Genomic DNA, 24,474 nt, shown 5'->3' on the forward strand with positions numbered 1-24,474 from the left:
TTTTTTTAATCTTTAAAATACACATCTTTGATTTCATGTATTAAATTTGTCAGATTTCTTTTAATAGAATAGCTTCTTATCAAAAGAATGGGAATCATAACACATTTTAATTACTTTAAAAGTTATAAAATAACACTTCTTAAAAATGAAACTAGAAATAAAAACCTAATTTAATGAATAAAATTTTAAAATTATTCAATAAACTAACAATTGAATACATTCAAAATTTAAAACAATTTTGAAGTATATCAGCAAGAATTTCAAAAATTAACATATTGTTATTCTTGAACTTTCAAATTCCATGATTTGAATTTTTTAACAGCTTCATGCTGGGCTTGAGAAACATGACACATTAGAATGAATTTATAAGTCCTGTGGAATGTTGCTTCCAAAGTAGACCAGAACAGCACAAATACAACTGAAAGACTTCATTATGAGGGCAATACTTTGTAGAAATATAAACAGTTCTTATTTCAATGTAGTATCTCTCTTTTGACTATAAGAAGAAAAGGAAAAAAAAGTTTAATTAATTAAAATGCATATCTCAAAAAAAAAAATCACTTAATTTTCAGTTTATAATTCACATTTAACTTACACTTGGCCTGAATCATCTGGATATTCAACAGCACGCCGTTTAGCATTCTTAGGATAACCATCATCACTTTCTCTTTGATTTGTTTGTTGAATGTGAGAACTACTATACATGCCTAAATCAAAGAAATACACAGAATCTAAACTAAAAATTTAACTGAAATATTGTAAGAATTTAAGCAACTGAAATAAATACATTTTTCAATTTTAAATTTTTTTAAAAAAGTCAAAATCAAAATTTTTTAATGATTTTAAATAAGGAAAATTTTATCATTCCAATAGAGCAGGCACTTGCAAATAATGATATATTCAATACTAGTAGTACAATTTTTACACAAAAGATTTAAATGAATGTTAAATGGAATTCTATTCAACAAATTTTTAATCTTTATTATAATGAACTCTGGCTTAAAATATTTAGTGGATTTATTCAATGTTATTGAACCAAATGAATCAAAATTCTTCTTTATAAAATTTCAATATTAACTGATTTTACTGTATATTATAAAATAAAAGTGGTTGTAAAAAAAAACTGAAATAAATAATTAAGAATGCAAAAAAAAGATAGCTGCTTCACTATCAGGGGAAAATGCCTTTCTTTGATTTTAAACATTCTATTTCTGATGCATTATTTGTAAATAGAAAATGCTTAATATATTATATATTCTGGAAAAAATGAGTGATAAAAGTGGTAATATTGTTGTACATCCATTTTAAATTCTTATTTATAGAAAACAAAATTTTAAAAAGTTTAAAATTCCTGTGTTGGGAAATCCAGATTCAAACATTTATTTAAAAAAGTAGACCCTTATATCAGAACTAGTAAAAATAAATAGTTTGTTGAAACTTCTTACAATGCTACACACCCTGATAACATTTTTTGAGTTATGTTTATAGATAGCGATGTTTAATCTCACCCCCCCCCCAAAAAAATAGATTTAGAGACAAATGAAATATGGAGATTCATCTAAATTTTTAGGCTTAATTTTTGGATCATTACAGCATTTCTCTATTTACATTTCATTTATAAAAAGGTAAAAAGTATTGAATATATTTGCTTACATTGTATTTTCAAATTTAAAACCAAAGAAAAAATTTATTTGACAATTTTTGAATACACAAAAAGTTCTGAACTGCGAGATGTATTGGAAAAACTGTGATAATGTATTATTTATTTCATAATGAATTACTCAAGTAAATTATCAGAATAAACATGAAATAATTAACTAGATTTTTACAATGATGATGAAATAAAAGTGTTTTAACATTATTCCAGGAATTCAATTAACTTTATTGTTAGATTTCATTTCAAAATTATTTGCAATTTATCAATATTGTACATAAAAAGCTAAAGAGAAGTCCTCTACTTCAGTAAAAAGGATGTAAACTAAATTAGTGTTTAGTTTTTAAAAGTGATTTATTATATTACAAATCTTTAACTACATAAAAATGATAAATGAATAAGATTAATGGTCATATTTAATTTCAATTCATAAAAATATTATCCATACTTACAGGAGATGGGGGAAAATAAAGTATTTCCATATTTGAGATAAACTTTTGCAGAATAAAAGTATTGAGAATTGCTGCATTGTTAGAATAATATCCATTATAAGTTAATACATACTATCGCAAACAATTATAATTTAACCAGTTCCTATTTTGAAACTTTGAGCGAACTATAGTAAATAATTAATACTTAACTACCACAATACTGTCTTGTCAAAAAATAAGTATTTCATTCAACTGTAAGAAAAAAGCAATGCTATTCTTAAATTTTCATAATTTTCAAATATTTATATTATATCTATTATGTATTAAATATATTTTTTTCAATACAATATTCTAAACAGAATTTAAAATATTAAAATCACACAAATTACTTTTGTTTAGTACTCTCAAAGGAATTTATATCTGATAAAAAGTTTGAAAGATAGGTAAATAATGGTTCTCTTAGCTCATTCATTAGAAATAAATGAGAATGCAGATGTATATTACTTTTGAATATTTTTAAAACAATAGCTATTTTCAGCATCCCTCTCCCCCTTTCTACAAGAGTAACTAAAAAATATATTAGAAATGATAATTTTCGGTATATACTAGAAGCACATTAATTGAATACTTATTTCCTGAATAAAAAATCATAATTTAACTTACTTGCTCCCCTATAATGGCTGAGTTGTTGATAAACTTGCTTCATCCTCTCTAAATTGATATGGCTCACTTCTTGATGATTTACCATTGGCATAGGATAATCTTTGCCAATAATACATTTAGCTGCAATCTGTACTTTTTCTGGAGCAACCCATGGTTCATGAATATATTTGGTGGGAAAGTTTTTCAGTACTGGTAAGTACCTTCTGTAAAGAGAAAAAAAAATTGTCACAGATAAGCAGACATATAAAAGCATAGAGTTATAAAATAAGTACAAAAAATAAAGCAAATACAAAAGGAAATTGCCAGAAAAAAATTAGAAGAATCAATCTTTATTTCTTATTAGTTTTCAAACTTTTATATTATAACAGCAAAATTTTTTAAAAAAAGTATCCTGTATGCAAGACAAAGATTTTTTTATCCTTGAGATTTTAAAATCATTGCATATCAAAAAATTACAAAATTCTGAAAATACTTTTATTTCAAAAGAAAATATATTGACTGTGATTAAGAACAAAAGTTCAAAAAAAAAGTTATTCTTCAATTAAAATTTTTAAAAAATAGAAAGGACATGACATATATAACATTCCTGAAAATATCTTCATAGAATTGAGGGGAAATTAAAAACTAGAAATCAAAAAGAAATCTTCAAAAGGGGGGGGGGGAGGTAAAAATAAGAAAATCGATTAAAATACCTGTAAAAAGAGTTTTACAATAATTCAATAAATAAGGAGTAATGTTTCAAACATTTAATTATTTAGCTTCAATTTCTCTTAAAAATTTTGTCTTTTGAAAAGTACTGAACAAGATATCACAAACAAAGCACACAAATACCAAGGAAACAGTAATAAAAATTTCTATTATAGTACTATTTATTTTATTTTTTTCTCTCAAAATTTTTTTCCCCTCCAGCCATTTAAATTCCAAACTATCTTTGCAATATTTTTTTATAAAGATAGCATACAACAGTTTAAATACAATTACCTGTAATCCCATTTTAAATTTGATTTCATGAGCATATTATGCATGAATACATTTCAAAAAAATTAAATATGAAAACAGTCATTAAAAATATTTTTTTTTCTTTATTAACAAACAAATTGACTGTCAGATGCACCAAACTTCACTGCAAAATTTATTATAAAATGAAGAATACAGAATGATGGATTTCCAAATTAAATAGGATCACATTTCTCTAATTCGTTTATTTTGTTACAAAATATAACAAATAAATTCTTTTAGCAATATACCTAAAAGAATTAATTTTTTCTCTCTAAAATACAAATGCACTTCATGACTTTATAAATGAGGCATTGCTTTGAATTAAATTATTGCTGATTATATTTTATATTTGTAATGCAAGAATCATTACTGGTTAAAGAATATCCAGAGAAAAATAAAAGTGTTGAGCATTATGCAGTTTTAAAACTGACTGCCAAAAAATTTAGTTTATAAGGAGCATATTTCACAGACTGAAAAAAGAAAATTATTTATAATAATATCATATTCATGCTAAAAAACATGCCTTTTTTTATATAAAATTTTAAAAAATGACTATCATGTTTAAAATAACATGAAATGAAAATAAAAAATTGATTGTACAGTAATTGATACAGTAAAAAAACTCTTTATGGCAGGGATAGTAATTTTAAAAATTAAACACTAAAAAATCAAATCAGTATAAAATGAGAAAGACTATCAATATAAAAATGATTTGCAAAATTAATATAATATATTGCAATAGGGATATTAATAATTTAATTATAAAAGTTTCATTTTTTTTACCTTATGTAATCTCCATTTGGATCAGCTTTTCTGCCAAATCTTACTGGACAATACAAATGGAAAAACTGTTGAAAAAAGGAACTACATGATAACCACATCCAGGAACCAGCATTTACACTCCAATCTGCATCTAACAGCAATTCATCAAATACCTATTGCCGTTCATAAAAATAAAAATATTTTAAATTATATATTTTTAAAAAAGTATTTTGCAAACAAATTTGCTATATTTGTTGAATATTAAAAAAAAAATTAATAATTCTCTTTAAAAAAAGCATTATTCAAAATGGCAATAAAGAAAAAATATTTTGGAGGAAATGACTTTTTTATGAAATAACACTAAAACCATTAAAAAAAGAATGGCAGGGTGATTAGAATTTTTCTTCTTACAGCAAGTTAAAAAAAATTATATTAATATAAAAATACATAAAATAAAAGTTTTTTTTAATTTTTTTTTCTCTTGTTTAAACCAACTTCAAAAGTTTAGCATCATTTCATTTTATTTCTCAAAGAATTACAAATAACTTTGGCTTAGATATATCAATTCAAAAAATTTGAGGAGAATGTGCAATTAAATTTGTTACTAGTAAGACTATCTACACAAAAACAGAGAATATGCCTCCATTTCATTTCTCATATACCTATATCAACTATAAAATCATTTTACATTAGAATTTTTGTCAATTTTAAAAATACATTTGGATTTTTTAGTAAGAAAATATTTTTCTAAATGAATTACATTTTTCATTTAAAAAACTGCAATAAAATGTTACATATATATTTTTAAAATAATTCATTTTAGTACACCAAAGATTTTGAGAACATTATAAATCATGAAATGAAAATTTCTAACAGCTTTGTTAGTTATCATCTTATATTATTTCAATTAAATTAAAATGCCACTTCAAAGCTACAAGGTGATATTCTATAGGGTAGGGTCCCACTTTCATAATATGAAAATAATAAATCACATACAGCAGAATATTTTTAATACATTAAATAATTTTTATATGACAAGATCTATGAATTTTTCAATAAAGAATACAATAATGATTCTTTTTGTGCAATGAGGATAAATAATTTGAAACAATAATCTGTTTATTCTGAGAGTTTTTATTTAAACTGAAAAAAGGTACACTATAATATGCTTTCAATTTTAAGGATTATTTGAAATGAAATTTGAAATTCAGCTATATAAAATTTATATGAAATATTTTAAATAAACACCATATTATAACTATGTATTAGAAATGAGAAAAAAAAAATCAAATTTGAATAAGTGCATAAAATTAGATTTTGATAAACAAAAAACAATGTTGAGATTTATAAAAAGATTATTAGATCTAAGCTTTACTTTAAAATATTGATTTAATAATGAAACTATTCTTATAAATTTTATTTAAACACATGTAAAACAGTTATTGTACTACATATATTCATAAATGAATTTATGTAGTATAATAATCCATATATGAAATGTTTAAAAAAATTTAAAAATTAGCACATCATGAATATATTGTATATTTAAAAAGACAATTACTTTTCTGGATTTTTAAAACTATAAAATCCCTTTTTCATAACATAATTATTAATTTAGTTAACCTATTATGATAATAATGTTTAAGCAATTTTCTTTCAAAAAAGAATGAAATATATATATTCAATTTAAAATGTATTTTATTCAAATAAGGGGAGACTAGTGGACTGATGGGACAAAATGTTTTTAAGTATTTTTTAAGAAATTACTTAATTAGACATGTCCCAAAAGCCCCCATGTAAATATAAATTAAATATACATAAATCCTAATTTAAATCATTAATAATTTTTAATTTAACTATTCTGTAACAAAAAAATAATAATAAACTTAGGTACTCATCAGTTTCACTGAAAATCAAAATTGCAATAAAGTGATTAGCATATTAAATGTGTAGAAGAAACCAAGTTCAAGATAAATTTTTAAAATACAAATATTAAGAGAAAAATCTTTTCAAAAATTTCTTTCCTTAATTTGTTTCAAAAATTAAGCACAAAAAAGTTTAGATAAAGATGAAAATTTATGTTTTCCTTTGTTTTAGTCCGAATTTGATAACATTTGGTATATGTTCTTCAAGACAATAGAAAATCATTATCAATTTTTAAAAGTCCGAAAGTAAATCGAAAATTAAAAACGTTTTTGGTGTTTTCTGCTTTATTTTCTGAATATTATCATGCAAACATAAAATTAATTTTTCTTTTAAAATTTTAAGATGAATAAATTTTAATTTGATAATTCAAACTAATTTCACTGTTCCTTTAAGCCATTCAATCACATACTTTTTCCAATGTTAAAAAACTATGATTAAATTTTTTTATTTTTTTATTTTGACATTACTCTGGAGTAGGATTTGATTTTGATATATATATATATATGTTTTTATTAGCACTTGGAAATAATCTGTTATAGATTGATTCCATAAGTTCATATTTTTCAGTCTTATTAAAAAATAAGGTGATATTTGACATGCATTCAAATAAATAATTTAACAGCCAGGAAAGTCAATATTTCAGACGAAGAAACTGGTTGCCAAAGACGGCAAGACTATATATATATAAATTTCAGAGACATATAAATGTAACAAAAAGCAATGTAATTTCTTTAAAAAAGCATAACAAAGGAACCATAACATTTGAGTGTTGAAAATCTTTACAATCAATTAGGAATTTGTTTTTTATAGATAAATACTTATCCATTGAAGGTGATCTACTTTTTTACCAAACAGATGAAAAGAAATTCTAAATAAACATAACAGTTTCAAAACAAATACTTCTGTACAACAATTTATGAAAAATAAAAATATGCCAACAACTACCAAAATATTGTACATCCATTGCTGATGAATTGATTCTCTGCAATTCTTGAATACAAACGTCCTTACCTGAAAGCCCCCCATAAAAAGTTACCTTATCTGGCAGATGATGCACAAGAAGTTGAATTCATACAGACAATCCTGAAAAGAAATCAAGAACAGAAAGACAAAGAAACATCTGAAAGAATATAACGAAAATGCCAGAAAGGAAACAAAATTCCTCTAAGACAAAACAAGAAAAATAAAAAGGCAATAAAATTGGAAAATTAATAATAAAAAAAACAGTACTGCTTATGCATGATTTTCCACTCAAAAATTATGAAAAATACAAAGTCAAATACTTGACATCAGCCAAGAAAAATGTTTTAAGTATTTTTCTGGAATAATTGGGGGGGGGGGCAAATTCCAGATAAGATGACGATGTCAACTATTTAAAGAAAATACTGATGCTATGGCATTTATATATCTCTCTCCATTCTAAAGACAACTTTTAAATAAATTAAGATAATTTAGATCTAAGTTTATTTTCAATACATCAATCTCTAAATTTTTTAGATAAACAAATAGCTTCAGAACGGAAGATTAACAGCATTAAATTTTGTGAGTGCTGTATAAATAATAAAATGTTTGCTATACTTATGAATTCTAAATATCATAACATTTTCTTACATTTAAGTTATTGTAACAAGATAAATGTTAACATTAACAGTATAAGAAAAATTTTATTCCTTATTTAAAAATCATTTATTTTTTTATAAAAACAATTATTTAGTTTCTTTAAGATTATGTTAAACCTCTGTAGTTTGACAAAAAAAAAATGTAAAATTTGTCCCATTAGTCTCAGTCTCCCCTTATATTACTGAATTTCATTTTTTTTCTCCTTTGTGCCTCCCCTTCTCTTCCATCTCTTTAGTATTTATTAGAAATGAGATAATACTAATGGCAACTTACATTACTGAAAGAAAATGTTAGTTTTATGTTTATACTTACTCCTGGAAAAGTCAACTTCCAAAAATCTTAATAATAATCATGATAATTCTTAGCTGAAAATTAGCAAAAATAATATATGACAAAGCAAATATGCTATATACTTTACACATAAACGCTTGTTAGTAATAATCATTTGTAAAATCAACACCTCTAAATTGCACGTCTTAGTTAGACTTTAAATGCAAAATTCTTCTAAAGTAAGTGGTTTTTAAAAACTAATCAGTTCACTTAAACCTCTCAAGACATTTTTGTTAAAATTCAAAATGAATTAATGTATTTTAGTCCAAATTATTTTTCTCGGTAAAATTTTAGCACATTTCTTAAAGTAAAAATTTATAGATCATATCAAGATGAACCTAATTCCTTTCAACAAATTTCAATGTAGCTTTGAAATTTGTATTGGATGTGAATGCATATTAAAGGAAAACAAGAAAAATTGCAATCAAAAATTATAATTGAAAGAAATGCAAAGCAAATCATTATGTAAAAAACAAATTGAATAGTTTTCTACTTTTCTATTTAGCAAATTATATTATAAATAATTTTACAATAAGATGACAGATAACAAAAATAATTGCTCTTGGCATATTTGAATGGAACAATTTATTTTAGAAATCTGTAAACTTAAGATTTTTAATCAAAAACGTTTTTTTTTTTTTTATTGAAAACTCAAAAGACAATTTTCAAAAAATTAAAAATAATCATCCAAAATTTCAAAACAACAACCTTCATGCCTTCTTCCCATGATATCCAAAGATCTCCCCGAGTTAAAAAGCATGCAACAGCATGCCTTGCAACATGATGGATCCAACCTTCTTCTCGTAATTGTGTCATTATAGCATCAATCCAAGGGAAACCAGTCTGGCCCTAAATTAAAGAATGTTTTATAAAATACATAATTTTTAAAATAAAGATAATTACAAATGGATAATTATAAAATAAAAAAATTTACATTGGTCCATTTCGCTAAAGCTTCAGAATTAGTATCCCAAGGTATTTGAACACACATCGAATTTCCAATCATGTGATCAAATTTTGGATTGTTTGTTGCTGCACAATAAAAGAACTCTCGCCACAAGATCTGACCATGAAGAGAAAGCGGTGGGTTAACTTTCTTTATCTAAAAATATAAAAGCCATTATGAATATCTCAAATTAAATATTTGTCTTAAGTAAAAAAAACAAAAACTTTAGAAGTTAGAATTAAAAAATTACTGACACAATTATTTTGCTGAGGATGCAAAAAATTAATATAAAAACAGAAACTTAAAGAATGAGATTTAAAATCAAACTTATATTATAGTTCATGCTTAAGAACACAAATTTAATTGTATAGTTATTTTAAGATGGTTTATAAATTCATTTTAAAATAAATAGCATTTTTCAAGAACATATTAAGAATAAATGAGAATTTTTAAAAATAATTAGCAAACAGAAAAACAATCTTAAGGAAAATATAAGTGAGAAAAAAAACTCATAAAAAAATTAAATGTTATTTTATTTATCAGTAACCCTTCTTCCAAGAATATATTTCATAGTAGGATAAAAATAATTATTTTCAATGTTCTTAAAGTTAATAAATATACTGTTTAAAAAATTACAAAATTTTAATTTTTATACAAGTCTTCCTGTAATGGAAAAATAAATTAGGAATAAAAATAAGTTCAAAATGGGTTTAAAGTAAAACATTTTGCTTAAAAACTGTAGTCATTATAACTGAGTACAATTTATAGAGAATTTTACAGTATTTCTCGGGGGGGGGGGGGGGGCGATTATTTATGAAGAAAATGAAACGTTAAAGGAGAAAAATGTAATGAATGATTTCAAATTTTTCAATGTATGCATGATACAATACATATACTAATTCGAATTATCTTTAAGACATCAATTAAGAAAATTCTACATGTAAATAAAACACAATGATTTATAATCAAAGAAATTTGCAAGAGTTAATACTGGCCAAAATTATTCCATCGGTCTGGTAATCAAATATTAATGATCATAAATAATCTTTTATAAGAAATCAAGTGAAAATGTTTGGGAATGCTCTATCTGATTTCCTCAATACTTCCATGTAAAAAAATCAGTTATGGTAAAGAAATTAAGGGCTAATGCTTCATAAGAAACAAAGTAAAAAAATATATATATCTTTTCTCTAAAACTGGCAACTCCAAAATAAACTTTAGTACTGACGATTTATATTTTTCTGTAATTTTCTTCACTTTTAACATTAGTCATCATAATGGTTACACAAATGCATTTAATATTATCTTTGTACAATGTAAATGCAAATTAACACAGCGGTGAAAAATATGACAATGTTTTTCACTGAATTTGTAGCGAAGCATATAATCAAATAAATATGATAATAAATGTATATAATATTTTATTTCTCAGTAACTTTTAATATATGTATCAAAAATATAAAAACATTAAGTTTAATTATCTTCATTACATGATGAAAAAATTAAATATATAACTCAGAAAGATTTGTTTTTTGTTGAATATAATGATTCTTTGTTAAAATTTATTGCATAGAGAAGAAAACTGACTATGCAATCAGGAAAAGTACTTCATCTATTTTAGTAAAATTTCAAAATAGTCAACAATTTTTGTAGAAAGATCATATACAAAATTTCATCCATCTAGATATTTGTGTGTTTGAGTTATGCATTTAGACAAAATTCTAAAAATTGTACATTAGGAATGCCTGTATATTTATCTCACTTAAAATCAAATATTTTGATAATTACAATATTTTCTGTTAGCATACTTTATATATGAGGCAATCTTGTAATAAAACTTTAAAGAAGCTTGCAAAAAATTATTTTTATTCAATTCAAAACTAAAAGACTTTTCAAAAAAATCTTGATACACGCACACACACACACACACACACAAAAAAAAAAAAAAAAAAAAAAAAGAAAGAAAAAATGGAATAAAATTTTCAACAAAATAAATAAATTATATGTTACCTTTCTATACAACTCGGTCAATTCTTGATAAAATAGTCTTGCTGATAGGCATCCAAAACGCAAGTAAGGGCTTAAACCTGTTTGACTTGGCAGAAGGGATTGAGGTGTCATTTTTGGCCTGCCAAAACTTGCAACCCAAGCCTTAAAAAAAATATAAATGTATACAAATATTAGTATATGCATCAATATTATTTTTGAAAAAAAATTGTTTAAGAATAAAATTCAGTAAGACAGGAGAAAAAGTACATTTTATTAAATCCATTTTATAAAAAAAAAAAAAAAAAAATGAAAATGTATCAGAAAAGAAATTTTATTCACAATAAATTATGCATTTTCTTATAATAGTATATGAACAATGGAATACTTGAAGCAAATACTCACAAAGTTTATTGCTTTCTGAAATTTTGATGTAGATATACATGCAGCAAAAAGAATAAAATACAACATGAACATTTCAAAGAATTTTAAAACATTCATAGTTTTATTCATACAAGCAGAGAGTTATTCATCTGACAAATTATATTTTTATTAAAATAATGTGCAAAATCCATTTCTCAAGAAATATAATTTTTAGTTTAACTTAATTCTACATTTGATACTAGTGTAAAACAAATTTTATTTTATATGAAGACAAAGGTATTTATACTACAAACAAAAGATTTGCATTGCATTCATTCTATTTAATACTGATTCCTATTCTAAATAAAATTGATATTTCCAGAAACAATGAAAATATTTTCTCATCAATTTAAAATCTCAACTAATAAACAGCCAAAATTTAGATAATATTCTTTAATTTGGATAATTCCTAATAACTCAATGAACAGAAATGGCATATCCAGCTCAACATGAACTTTTTTGAGCAAACGATAATGTCAAGCTGCACTCACTAGAAATTATTAATGGTTTTTATGAAAAGTTTTATTTGTGAAAATAATGCATATTTTTATATTACTCTCTGCTTTTAAAACTAAGAAAATTATATTATCTGTCTGAGCAGAAATTACAGTTCAAGGGGTTAATTTAAAAATACAAGTAGCATACTATTGAAATGAGCAGTGTTCAATGTAAATTGCAGTTTAAGGAATTAATTTAATAACACAAGCAATACACTATTGAAAAATGGGTATACAGATCATGTTGAGTAATCCATAAATTTGAGATTAAATTTCTCACTAAAGTTTGTGATAATTTTCCCAATTTTATATTTTCTTTTCTAAATGCAATAAAAATTACATTTCTGAATATAAAACCTCAAATATTTTATACAATTCCATTACTGATCTTCAGGTATGTTGCCTATGAAAATAGTATTTATAGTATAAAGTAGAATTTTAAAAAACCCTGAATAACAAGTTTAATTATCCAGTGCATCCAAATTTTACTTTTTGATCACATAAGAAAACATTAACAATATTTTAAAATACAGGCAATCTGTTTTCTGTGAAACTGTGCAAAAAGAAATTTATATTATATATATTAAACAAAATTCTTTATCAAAAATTTAATACTTATCTATCTAATTTTTTAAAATTCTACTTCTAAGTTTTCTTTTTTACCAATATTTAAATTTTTATTTGATAATTGGTTTCTTTTTAGTTTTTGCTTATTATAAACTTTTATTCAGTATTACTTTTAACATTTTTAGCAATATACATAGAATTTTCGGTCTCTCTTTTAATTATTCCAATTTGATCTTTCATACTCATTTCTTTCCCTAATTTTCATTGAAAAGTATCTTCCTAGTTAAATCATTTAATTTCAAAAGCATAAAATGTTCATAAAAGATGTTTTAAACATTTTTGTAATCGATTTTTAGTATTTAAATATAGGATTCACAAAATTTTATCTTTTGAAAAGATCTCTACATTTTAGAAGTAGTGGAAGAAAGCTTATTATATGTTAAATGTCTAGAATAACAAAGACTGACTGGGAAAAAATAATTATTTTATTTATTAACTGACATTCAATATTTTTCTATCACTATAACCCATCTGTACAAACATTTCCTAAGATTGATATGAACAAAATTTAAGAAAGAAATAATGTAAAAGAAATACTTGTTTACAATAATTATAAATAATTTTTAATGGTACAATTAACGGTGGTAAAGTCAAAGAAGAATAAATCTTATTTATCGCTCATTTTATTTTATTTCATTTAAAATATAATAAAACATAAAATGAATAAATTACATTTATCTAAGAAACATTTCAAGTAACTCTTCACAAGAAATTACACTATTTTTATTCAACATGCATACACACAATTAGTTTTTTAGTCAAAGTGAATTATACAAAAGAATTTTATAAATATTTTTAAGACTAAAATAACCCTAAATTTATTCCATTATGATATGCAAACCAAATATAATATGAATCAAGAAATACCATTTTTTAAAGTATTAACTGCATTATATAATTTTACAAGCATGACACAAGCTTCAGACAAAAAAACAATTTAACTTCTATTGCATATGAAAAGATGTTAATCAATCTCAAGAATGGTAAATTTGATTCCGAAAACAATGGAATCTCCAATTCCTTAGAAATGTATCATGTTTCAGTTTTAAGAAATACAATTCTGATATTTCTTAAATTTAAAAAAATGTTGATCATTTTATATTTTCTTAGCATTCTATGAATTCTATCATTAATATAAAAATATGTATTAAGAATAACAATTACTAATATTTTTTTTCTATAATAAATGAAAATTTAATTTAATGGTTTGAGACAAACAGTAACTTGAAATACCATAATACATTAATAATATAATGGAAGAATAATAATTTTTAATGATTAATAAAAAAATAATAAAGTGAGAAAAACAAGTGTCACAAAAAATTATCCTAGTTAATTGAATTAATTAATTTGAATATTTCATACTCAAATGAAGGTAGTTAAATACGTTTTATCAATACAAAATTTTCTGAATACAGTTGAAAACAATTTAAATGTAATCAGAAAATCTTCCATACAAAAATATATGCACTTTATAATTTAAATACATACCATGCATAATTTATTTCATTGAAAATGATAACCACACAAATATAAGCATTATTTTATCAATACAAAGTAATTCTAAATAAGCATGTAATTTTTACACAGTTTCAGCTCAAGCAGAGGTAAATTAGTTTCATTTACACATGATATGTATTTAAGAGAAAAAGCGTATACATAAAATTTGTTAAATGATAAACAATATATTTAATATATATTTAGATAGTACTATATTAATGCTATTCTTGGCTATATAAGACAGAAACTTACCTTCCGTTCTAAATGCCTTTCTAAACGAGCTAAAGCTTCAGTTTCACCTCCTATCCATACAGGTGGTTTCAAGTTTTCAGTATCAAAACCTGTCAAGAATGTTAATATTAGGTAAAGCATTAGAATTATTACACTTTTACATGCACAGAAAATCTTTTAGTGATCATTTTACCAACATTTTTTATTATCACAGATTGAATAAATTGACCATAATTCAATTGACACAGTAATTAATTTAACTTTAATAATCCGAAATCCATTTCTTTAAAATATTTTTTTAGATTTATGTGCTTACAGTTAGATGTATAGTAAAAAAGCAGTTAATCATCACCTGATTTGCTGTTCAAGTTGATATTAAGTCCATTATGAATAGAATTAAAAGCATTATATGAATATGTATTTACTAATGTTTTGACAATTAAAATAAATTCCATGTTTTTCTATGGAATTCATAGTTTATCAAAACTTTGCATCTTTAGTATTACATAGAAAAAATGCTTTATCATTACAATGGCTACGAATACATTGCGACAGTAATGAAACTACATATAATTGATATTTTGCTATATGTTAACAAGTCAAAATAGCTTTGAAATATAAGCAGGAAAAAACATTATATTATTTGCAACTGAGTATGAAAAATATATGTCATTCCAAAATACAAAATTTATTTCAAATATTTAAAAAAAAAAAAAAAAAAGTTAGATTTTTATCATCAGGAAGAATTTGATACCACAGCCAAATACTAAAATAATTTTAAAAAAATTGTAAAAAATAACGTATTATACATAAAGGGTGTTTCAAAAACCTTGACCGTGGATTTTATTCCTTAAATATTGATCATGGATATATACTGTAAATTACAAAGTGATGTAAAATAAAATGTAAAATGTTATGAAATCAATTAAAATTTTCAGGGGATTAAATTTCAAAAAATACAAAATTTAAATTTTTATATGGACCCCATAGAAAAAAATTCCCAATGAGTAAAATGTGCTGCATCCTCCAATAAGGTCATGTACAAAATTTCAGCAATTTATCACAAAAAGTCTCAAAGATATGAAAATACATAAATGCTGACTTAAACCACTTTTTGATACCTGGATATGAGTTCTCAAAAAGGAAAAATCACATTGGATGTTCGTGTTTTAGAGGTTGTACACAAATTAATAATGATTGAATAAATAAATAATAATTTGGCTATTTATTGGTTCAAAAGTATTAAAAATTTGTAAAAATAATAACTTAAAGGGAAGATTACATAAGTTTTCTTACAAGTCCATTGACTGTGCTATTTTTAATTTATATTCTGTAATTCATGAAGTAAAATTCTAAAATATTTTTCAGGAAGCATAGATTTTAAAATTTGTATTTAAGATGAAAGATATAAAGCATATTTTATTTCCTTATAATGCATTCCTGCATCGCGTCATCTGCACTGAAGCTGTAAACATTTGCATTTTAATTTGTGATTGACCCTTCACCAACTTTATTTTAACATATCTTTGAGCCTTTTCATGATAAAATTCTGAAATCTTGTACATGACCTTATTAAAGTATGGGGCGCATTTTACTCACTGGGAATTTTTTTTTTGCACGGGATCCGTATAAAAATTTTGTATTTTTTTTTTATTTAATCCCTTGAAAATTTTAATCGATTTTATAATATTTTGCACCTTTTTTTATGCAACTTTGTAATTTACAATATATATCTGTGATCAATATTTAAAGAATAAAAGCCACGGTCAAGGTTTTTGAAACACCCTGTATATATATAGCCATTAATTGCCCCCCCCCAAAAAAACATTGTAAATGTTTCACAAAAATTTACTCAAAAACAGAATATATAAAATAATCAGCAATATAAAACATCAAAATTGCCCTTTTAACAATAAAAACAGTAAATAAAAAGGCAATGTGTATGTAATATTATGTGAATATCTAAAAATTTTTTATCAAACATATTTTAGGAAAAATATCAAATAAGATATTATCTTTTTCATTACTTGATGAGACTAATAAGAGCTAATATAATAGCTCACATTTAAATATGTTCCACGAAAATAGATAAAATCTTTGTTCTATAATGTATTACTGATATTTAGCAACTTCTCTGTGTAAGATGCGAAACAATCGAATTAATTTTATGAAGAAAATGCTGCAGTTTATAATAATTCACTGCTGACTTGTAAGAATATTAACATGTGAATAAATCATAAAGGTAGTGGAATAATTTCTTTCATTCACATTAGTATAACAACTTTTAAGCTGAAAAAAATATATAATGTCAATGTAATAATATATAATGTAATAATATATAATATCAAAAAATGAAAAAACTAGTCAGTATTTGTGTTTGTTAGTTATCATTAAGATAATGATACAATGAGAATGAATTTTTTCATAGTATTTAACCACAAAATTTTTTATATTATGTGCATGCAAGTTAATGAGCCTTTGAAAATACAAAATAAGCATTTTTAAAAAAAACACACATTCCACCTCCTATTGCCTTAAGGAACATGGAAACGAGAATAAAAGAGAGGCCTCTTCTCTTAAAACAATCAAACCAGACCAATATTATCATAATAAACATTTCTGAATTTCATTCTTCCCCTATAAGGAACTAAGTTCCCAAAACTGGCTATCTCTGTTATCAAAATCTGAGAATTCAAAATTGTTTTGTTTAATCCCATAGGTTTAATTTAAAAATGGCTAAAAGAAACAAACAGTAAATTATAAAACTACTTATATTTTTAATGAAATTTTTAAATGATTACAAAACTTAAGAATTACCCAATTCCTCTAAAGTTGGAACTCCATATTTCTCATCATGATCATCAGCTATAGGAGTGTAACAGCTGCCCATGTCTTCAAGAGTTATGCGTGGTTGTGGAGGTGGAGGAGGTTCCATGTTGGCCAGGATGTTTTGGAATTGTTTATATGTCAATGGAGATTTGTTTCCATTTTTCTGTACAATTCTGCAATTTGAAAAATAAATAAATATACAAACACTTCCATTTCATAAGAATGCAAATTTTATAAACCTATAAAAATTATGAACCATCATTAAATTAGAATATGCCAATGAACATTTGAAAACTATTTCCTCAGCATAGACACTTCTCTCATCCCACTCCCCACAATTTTTTTTTCCTTCAATGTCTGTTTATTAATTTTAATTAATTATTATTATTATGTTTATTAATTTTAATTAATAAACTAGTCTTGAATTATGGTAATGAAAAAAAAATTGCAATTGGTAAGAAAAAATCTCTGTGAATTGCGATTGAGTGTCATTAAATCACAAAATTCAGTACATGCATATTAACAACATGTCATTGGCAAACTTTAAACCACATGTCAACTGATTCAAAAAATTCTTGTTGGATCATGATGCACTGCAGGTTGGTTTCCAGCCATTTAAAAGCAATTTATACTTTTCTCACAATAATTAATTTTAATAATAGATCTTTATATGGGAATTTAGAACTTTAAATAAAAAGATAATAGAAGTCTTATTTCATTACATAAAATTATATGTGCAAATAGACTGGTTATTTTCCTTGCTTAGCTGACGAGTTGTTAAATATTAAAACCATACATTACCAGAATTTTGTTATTTCTTGTTATATAATTTCAACTTATTGCTTTGACTTGCAAAAAATATTTAATGTACTTGCAATAAACTTCATTTATTTATTTTTGTATAGTATACATAGTTATTCTATTGTGTATCTTACTTTTAATACAGTGAATTAAATTTTTGTAAGAAATGTTCCAAAATAGATAGTACATATTTCTCAATTTAGGAAATAAAAATTTGGCGAAGTATTTAAAAATAATTAAAATTCTTATAAACTAAAAATCTCATAAAAAATAATCATTGGTTCTTTTATTTTAAACAGAATAAAATTTGTCATTGGTTAAAATATTATTTCGATAAATTGTAAATGATTGACACCCAATCACAATATTTGGTACATAAGTATCAATTACAAGTCAATAATGAACTTTATGCATACCCACGTGACAATGGCAAGCATATTTAGTTTTTAGCTATGACTAACACGAGATTTTTATGGGGTTTTTTTTTATTGGAAAGGGGAGTCATTTAACTGTTGATATGCAATTAATACATAAATATTCAAAATTCAATTTAGTCTCTAAATCAAATTGCATAAATAATACATACAACTAATGAGATTATAAGCTTCATATATATAAACTCTATTTAGACTTTCTCTTTGTAAGAATATTGATAAATCCAAAATTGAACAATCATATGGTGTTGGCGCTTCTAACAAGGTAAAAATATCCAAGATACATTCATGCAAACATCTTTAATTACAGATAATACTATAAAAATTTAAATGTAAGAAAAATATTTTTAAAGCTTTTATTTATACTAATATCAAAGGTATTCACAAATATTAGCTAAAGTGAATTCCACTAAATGAGCAAGTATTAATAACATTCTATTTGACTTTCATACTAATAAATAATTTTTTAACAATTACTGTCAATATCCAGACAAATTTCATTTAATACTGCGTCTTAGAGCAGAACAATTTTATTTCAAAATGTTAAAATAAATTCTTTAAAAAAATAAAACTAATCAATCACCGAAAGAGTCAATGATTTAATATAAAACTGTACAACTCTTCATAGCTGCACTCAAATAAAAGTGAAGTATTTTTATATTAATTCCAAATAACTATTTTATTCATCATCATAATGAAGTATTAATTTCCTTATTAAATCATTTCTACAGACTATTTTATTACTTAACATATTATATATATAATTAAAATGAGCTTTAATTCAGGCATCAGATTTTTATTAATATACTTTAATAAAGATATAATTGCTTTCTTTTGAAACTTCATTTGTGCCACTGTTCCATTCTTGGAAAAACAAAACTGATAAATATCCAAAATAGTTTATATTTTACATATATTTAAAGAATTAAAAGTTATTGAAAACAAAAATGCTATTAGAAAATCTTATTTATGCAAATTTACTCACTTTTCTAGCCTATATAATGTATGTGATGTGCGACTTATAACTGTAACACCATTTTCTTGTGCCATAGTTGTGGTGTTGTGATCCCGAATCCGTCCATATGGTTCGGGATCTTTTTCGAAGGTGAGATGTGTAGTTTTCCATAACTAAAGAAACAAATTCAGCAAATTGCAATATAAATTTTAAAACTGCTAGATTATATACAAATTATAAGTTAATAACCAAATTTATTAATTTTGGAATGTTACATAACACTAGAAAGAGGCATACTGAAATAATTTTGGAAATAAATGAAATTTTCAGTTTGTTTAAAAATTTAAATAAATTAATTTCCATTCATCATCATAATCTGGAATTAAACATATATTTCTTAGAGAATATGATAAAAGAACAACAGAATATAAAAGCTAAATATATATATTTAAATTTATATTCTGAAAATATATACATTACTGTTTAAATCCATGACTTCAAAATGCATTGTAGTTAGCTTACTATCAAAAGAAAATAGCATCTATTATGCTATTCAATTAAATTCAATCACATTCAATTTAAAAGCACAAATATTCAATAAAACTTTTTTTTTTTACTATATGATTTAAAAATTCTTTTTAAAAATGTGAAAAAAAAATCAATTAAAATCTTTAGAAAAAATAATTTATCAGGAAAAAATATAAAAGAAATAAAGGAAAAAATATCTACAAGATGATCTATCATATAGTGAAACACAAAAACAGAAATTTCCCAATTTCTGTCTGTTCCCAATTTTAGAATTACAATTACCAAAATAAATAAATAAATATTATATAATTAAAGCACTTCAGTTTCACCCAAAAAGAGTCCAAAAGAAAAGGAAATTTACTTTAAAGAGACGAGGAAAAACATCAGCTGGTTGACCTCTTATAACAAATAAACGAGAATTCAACTTTCTTAAGTTGCTGTCTAAATTCTCTAGACATTGCAGAAGGAATCTAAAGGAGAAAAAAGAACATTTATCATTAAATACATGCAATTACAACATATTTATATTGAAAAGTTTAAAATTAAACAGAAATATTCAAAAACACTGCAGCTAATGAGTGATTATAATTACTGGAAACTGAAAAAAAAACTCTGAATTTAATGTAACATATAATCTTCATGTTTTTTAAATCATTATTTTTCCTAATGTGAAAGAAAACAGATGGTAATAGTTTCTTTCTAAAATTAAGAGTAAATTAGATAAAAAAATTATAATTTCTCTAACAACATATTTTATTCTTGCATATATGTAAAGATTGAGCAGGATAGAAATAAAACAATTCAAATATTTCAAATTCCCTTGGAAATTACTTTAAATCAATAATATCTTAAACTGGCAGTTTATGTATTATATTCATTGAAGTAACTTAGAAGATCGAGGTATGATTACTCACTATACTATATTTATAAAATAAAAATAAAAGACAAATGATACTTCTTCAATCAAAAGTAAAAGAAAAAAAAGGAAATGTCCTACCAGTAAAATGCATTAATGGAAATAAATTGCTAATATATATAAAAAAAACACATTCTAAGATAATGCAAACAAAAAGATAACTAGATGCAAATTTAGCTTAAACATAAATAGACAAGAAGAATGTTAATATAATCTCAAAAATGTTTTCACATTAAGTATTATTAGTGAATAAGAAAATGAATTCATAAGTTTTAATTCAGTACTTCTCATATTTCATTTATAATTTTAGGAAAAAGAAAGAGAGAGAGAAAATTTTTAGTTTAAGTTTCAAGTCTCAGGATCAGCAATAATTTTTTCTTTTCCTTCATTCCTTCATTCTTTTTTTTTTTTTTTTTGCTATTTTTTTGAATAACCAGCATATAATTAATGAGTTATTATTTCACTAAATAATTTATTTTTATATATTTTTTTTGAATATATAAAAATAAAGATTAAAACCAGAATTTGAAAATTAAAACCCTTGTTCTTTTTTTTTAATAATCGAATAAAAATCTACAGCTTTAACAATAAATTAAGATTATTCCAATAATCTGTTCATTACTTATCAGATTTTTTTACAGAGTAAATTATATCTTAAGAAATAAATATTTTCTAAATTAAAAGTACATTTCCAAAAGAAAAATCAAATTTCTAAATTAATCTTTTACTTTCCAGCAATTTCAAGAATTAAAGACAATAATGCTTATACTTATGAAATATAGTTCAAGGAAAATAACTAAACTTGAAAAGTATTTTGTACAATGTATTTAAGACTCTGAAGATTTCACATTTTAAATTGAATAAGTAAATTGTTTCAGATTTTAATCTACTTGCTCTAATTAAATACCTTATGCATTTATGATGGACATACTCAAAAATTCAAATAGCTCATTTACTATGAACTCAAGATAAAAAAAATTTAATCTCAATGTTTTAATAATCATAATAAAAAAATTAATTAATATTTAGTAAGGACCTATTAAATAGATTAATGATAACACCTACTTAAAATATTTATTATTGAAATATTATATAGAATACTATATCCTAAGCTTCAATTTTAATATACAATATAAAATATATAAAATATCAGGCAAATGATAAGGAATTTTTACATCTTATCATTCTTGATATCAATATTAATGCATTTAAAAAACAAACCACACTCAACCCAATAATATGAAAAATATTTATAACACATTATTTATACAATATCAGACATCTAGTTAACCAAGTTTTTACAAAAATGAAACTGCTAGCATTATACCATAAGAATTAAAGTCATAATATTAATTCTCTTTCAGTAACATCATTTCATCATCAAATAAGATTGTTAAAAACTGTTCACTAACAAAAATCACTTATTTTTCAATACAATCTTATTGGTCTTCATTCATTAGAATTACTATTTATTTAAGAGAAGTACCAAACCATTTTATACAGAAAATATCTTAATATAATTCATCAAAGTGTTCCTAGTTTTATCAAAGAAAATCTTGTGAAAAATATATTAGATCAGATTTTTCTTTCAATACAGTATGTCTATTCACTTAAAAATAAAAAAATCCACAAGAATTTAAAATAGTCTTATCTATTTATTTTCAATGTACTAATGTTTCAATGTTGTTGTTTTTTTAATTCTTTTACATACATTAGCCATTTAACAAAAAGAATAATTAAGTTAAATTTTACTTTCTTTAAGAACATTTTTATGATTTTAAATAATAAGATTATAAAAGCAATTGTTAATGTAAATTTCAGCATCCTCCAATTCATTAAACAGACATACTGATAACAATAAATTCATTTTTTTTTTCAAAGTGATTCAAAGAATTTTCAAACAGAAAGCAATAATAAATGTCAACCAAATTTCCAAATAAAGTTCATGCTAATGACAGCAAAATAGAACTTCGTGATATAATGCAAAAAGTTTACTTTCGGATTGTGATATCTTTTTTTTTTTTTTTAATTAGCAATTTATGCGAATGATTTATGCCGTTTTACTGTTTAAATGAAACAATTGTAAGATAATTTTTTACAGTTAAGTACAGGAAAAACTTCATTAAAAGAAAAAAAACTGGATCAAATCTCTGATTTAGTAAACAATTTAATCCACGCTTTTAAACCATCATAACTGAAATTTTTGATAGTATATCATTTTTATGCAAAATTTAATGATGATAATCAATTTTAGGTTATAAGTAACAGTTTAAACAACAGGTGCTTATATGTATATATATTTTTAATGCAAGCTTTAAAAAAGTAATGGTTTTTTTCAAACGGAAGACTAACACATCTAAAGATATTTTTATACAAAAAATACACAACACTCATGGATCTTTATTTAAAAATATTAGGAATGAGAGCAACATTATAATAAATCTATATAACTAAAAGTTTTCTAACATAAATACGAGAACTTAAAAAATATTCTTACGTTTCAAGTATCAATTTTATTAATTAATAAATAATTACCTCCATTTATTTATTCCGACATTTGAAGAACCAGCAAACCAAGGATCCAAAATAAAAACGCAGCGCAAAGTTGTAGCCCCTTGTAAACCTTCTCTTAGTGCTGGTTGATCATGCAGGCGTAGACCTTTTCGAAACCAATGCACGACATGTTTTTGCTTATGAGATGTCATTATTAAGTAATCATGCTCACATAAAAACAATACATGATAATAGTTTTTTCAAATTTACAGCAAACTTCTAAGACATGAACTATTATGAAGCGGTAAATATTCCAATATGGTTTCGCTATGGCTTACACCATCGAACCCATTGGATGGTCGACCAATCACAAACAAGCTCACAGAATTTTACAACTACGGCAGCTCCAGAAGAAAAATTTCCTTCCTACAATCTTTAATTTTTAGCAATTTCTGTAGCAAAATGCAGTTGTATTATATTTTTATTCAATGATTATGATTATTTTTTTAATTTAAAGCTTCTACTTTAAATGTATACTATTTTATTTAAACATGAAAATATTGACAATCATCGCTTAGAGCTTCCGTAGTGCCACCATTTATAGCATGCTACTTGCAACGTGACTTTAGAAAAAAAGTGAAGAAAAGAGCAGCGATTGGCTAGTTGCCAGTTTCTGCCATTGAGCACAAAACCGTAGTCACGTTGTTGCGCACAGTGAATTAGTTCCTGTTTGATACGAAAAACGATCTAAAAGCCGTTATAAAATTGCCTGCTTTCTAAAACTGTCATTTCTATCTAGAAGAACGGAACTTCTTTTTTAATGGTATTAAGTGGATTTTTATTTGTAACACCTTTAGAAAATTTTTACACATTTTTCAAAGGATTGCGTCATATTGTTTATTTTAGCTCGGAACATTTTGTTG

General features: G+C 23.9%; 1 protein-coding gene across 1 annotated transcript; it reads right to left on the reverse strand.

The window, feature by feature from the left end:
* On the reverse strand, positions 1-23,923 carry LOC129965008 (cryptochrome-1-like). Its single transcript, XM_056079149.1, has 12 exons — positions 23,594-23,923; positions 20,504-20,612; positions 19,645-19,787; positions 17,413-17,597; positions 14,617-14,705; positions 11,342-11,482; positions 9,320-9,487; positions 9,094-9,234; positions 4,531-4,682; positions 2,749-2,951; positions 596-707; positions 1-496 (listed from the first exon to the last, which is right to left on the reverse strand). Exons 1-12 carry the CDS (start codon positions 23,761-23,763, stop codon positions 469-471), a joined length of 1,641 nt encoding a protein of 546 aa, XP_055935124.1. The 5' UTR covers positions 23,764-23,923; the 3' UTR covers positions 1-468.
* Positions 23,924-24,474: the final 551 nt, after the last annotated feature.

This window comes from Argiope bruennichi, chromosome 1 (genome assembly GCF_947563725.1).
Source record: "Argiope bruennichi chromosome 1, qqArgBrue1.1, whole genome shotgun sequence".
Lineage (NCBI taxonomy): Eukaryota > Metazoa > Arthropoda > Arachnida > Araneae > Araneidae > Argiope > Argiope bruennichi.

Bases quoted from the DNA above. Each gene is read 5' to 3' on its own strand.
- LOC129965008 (XM_056079149.1), bottom strand. From the start codon at position 23,763: ATGACATCTCATAAGCAAAAACATGTCGTGCATTGGTTTCGAAAAGGT. The intron at 20,613-23,593 runs GTAATTATTTAT...TTTCTCCTTTAG, and splicing joins GTCGGAATAAATAAATGGAG to ATTCCTTCTGCAATGTCTAG. The intron at 19,788-20,503 runs GTAAATTTCCTT...TTGTTTCTTTAG, and splicing joins TTTTTCCTCGTCTCTTTAAA to TTATGGAAAACTACACATCT.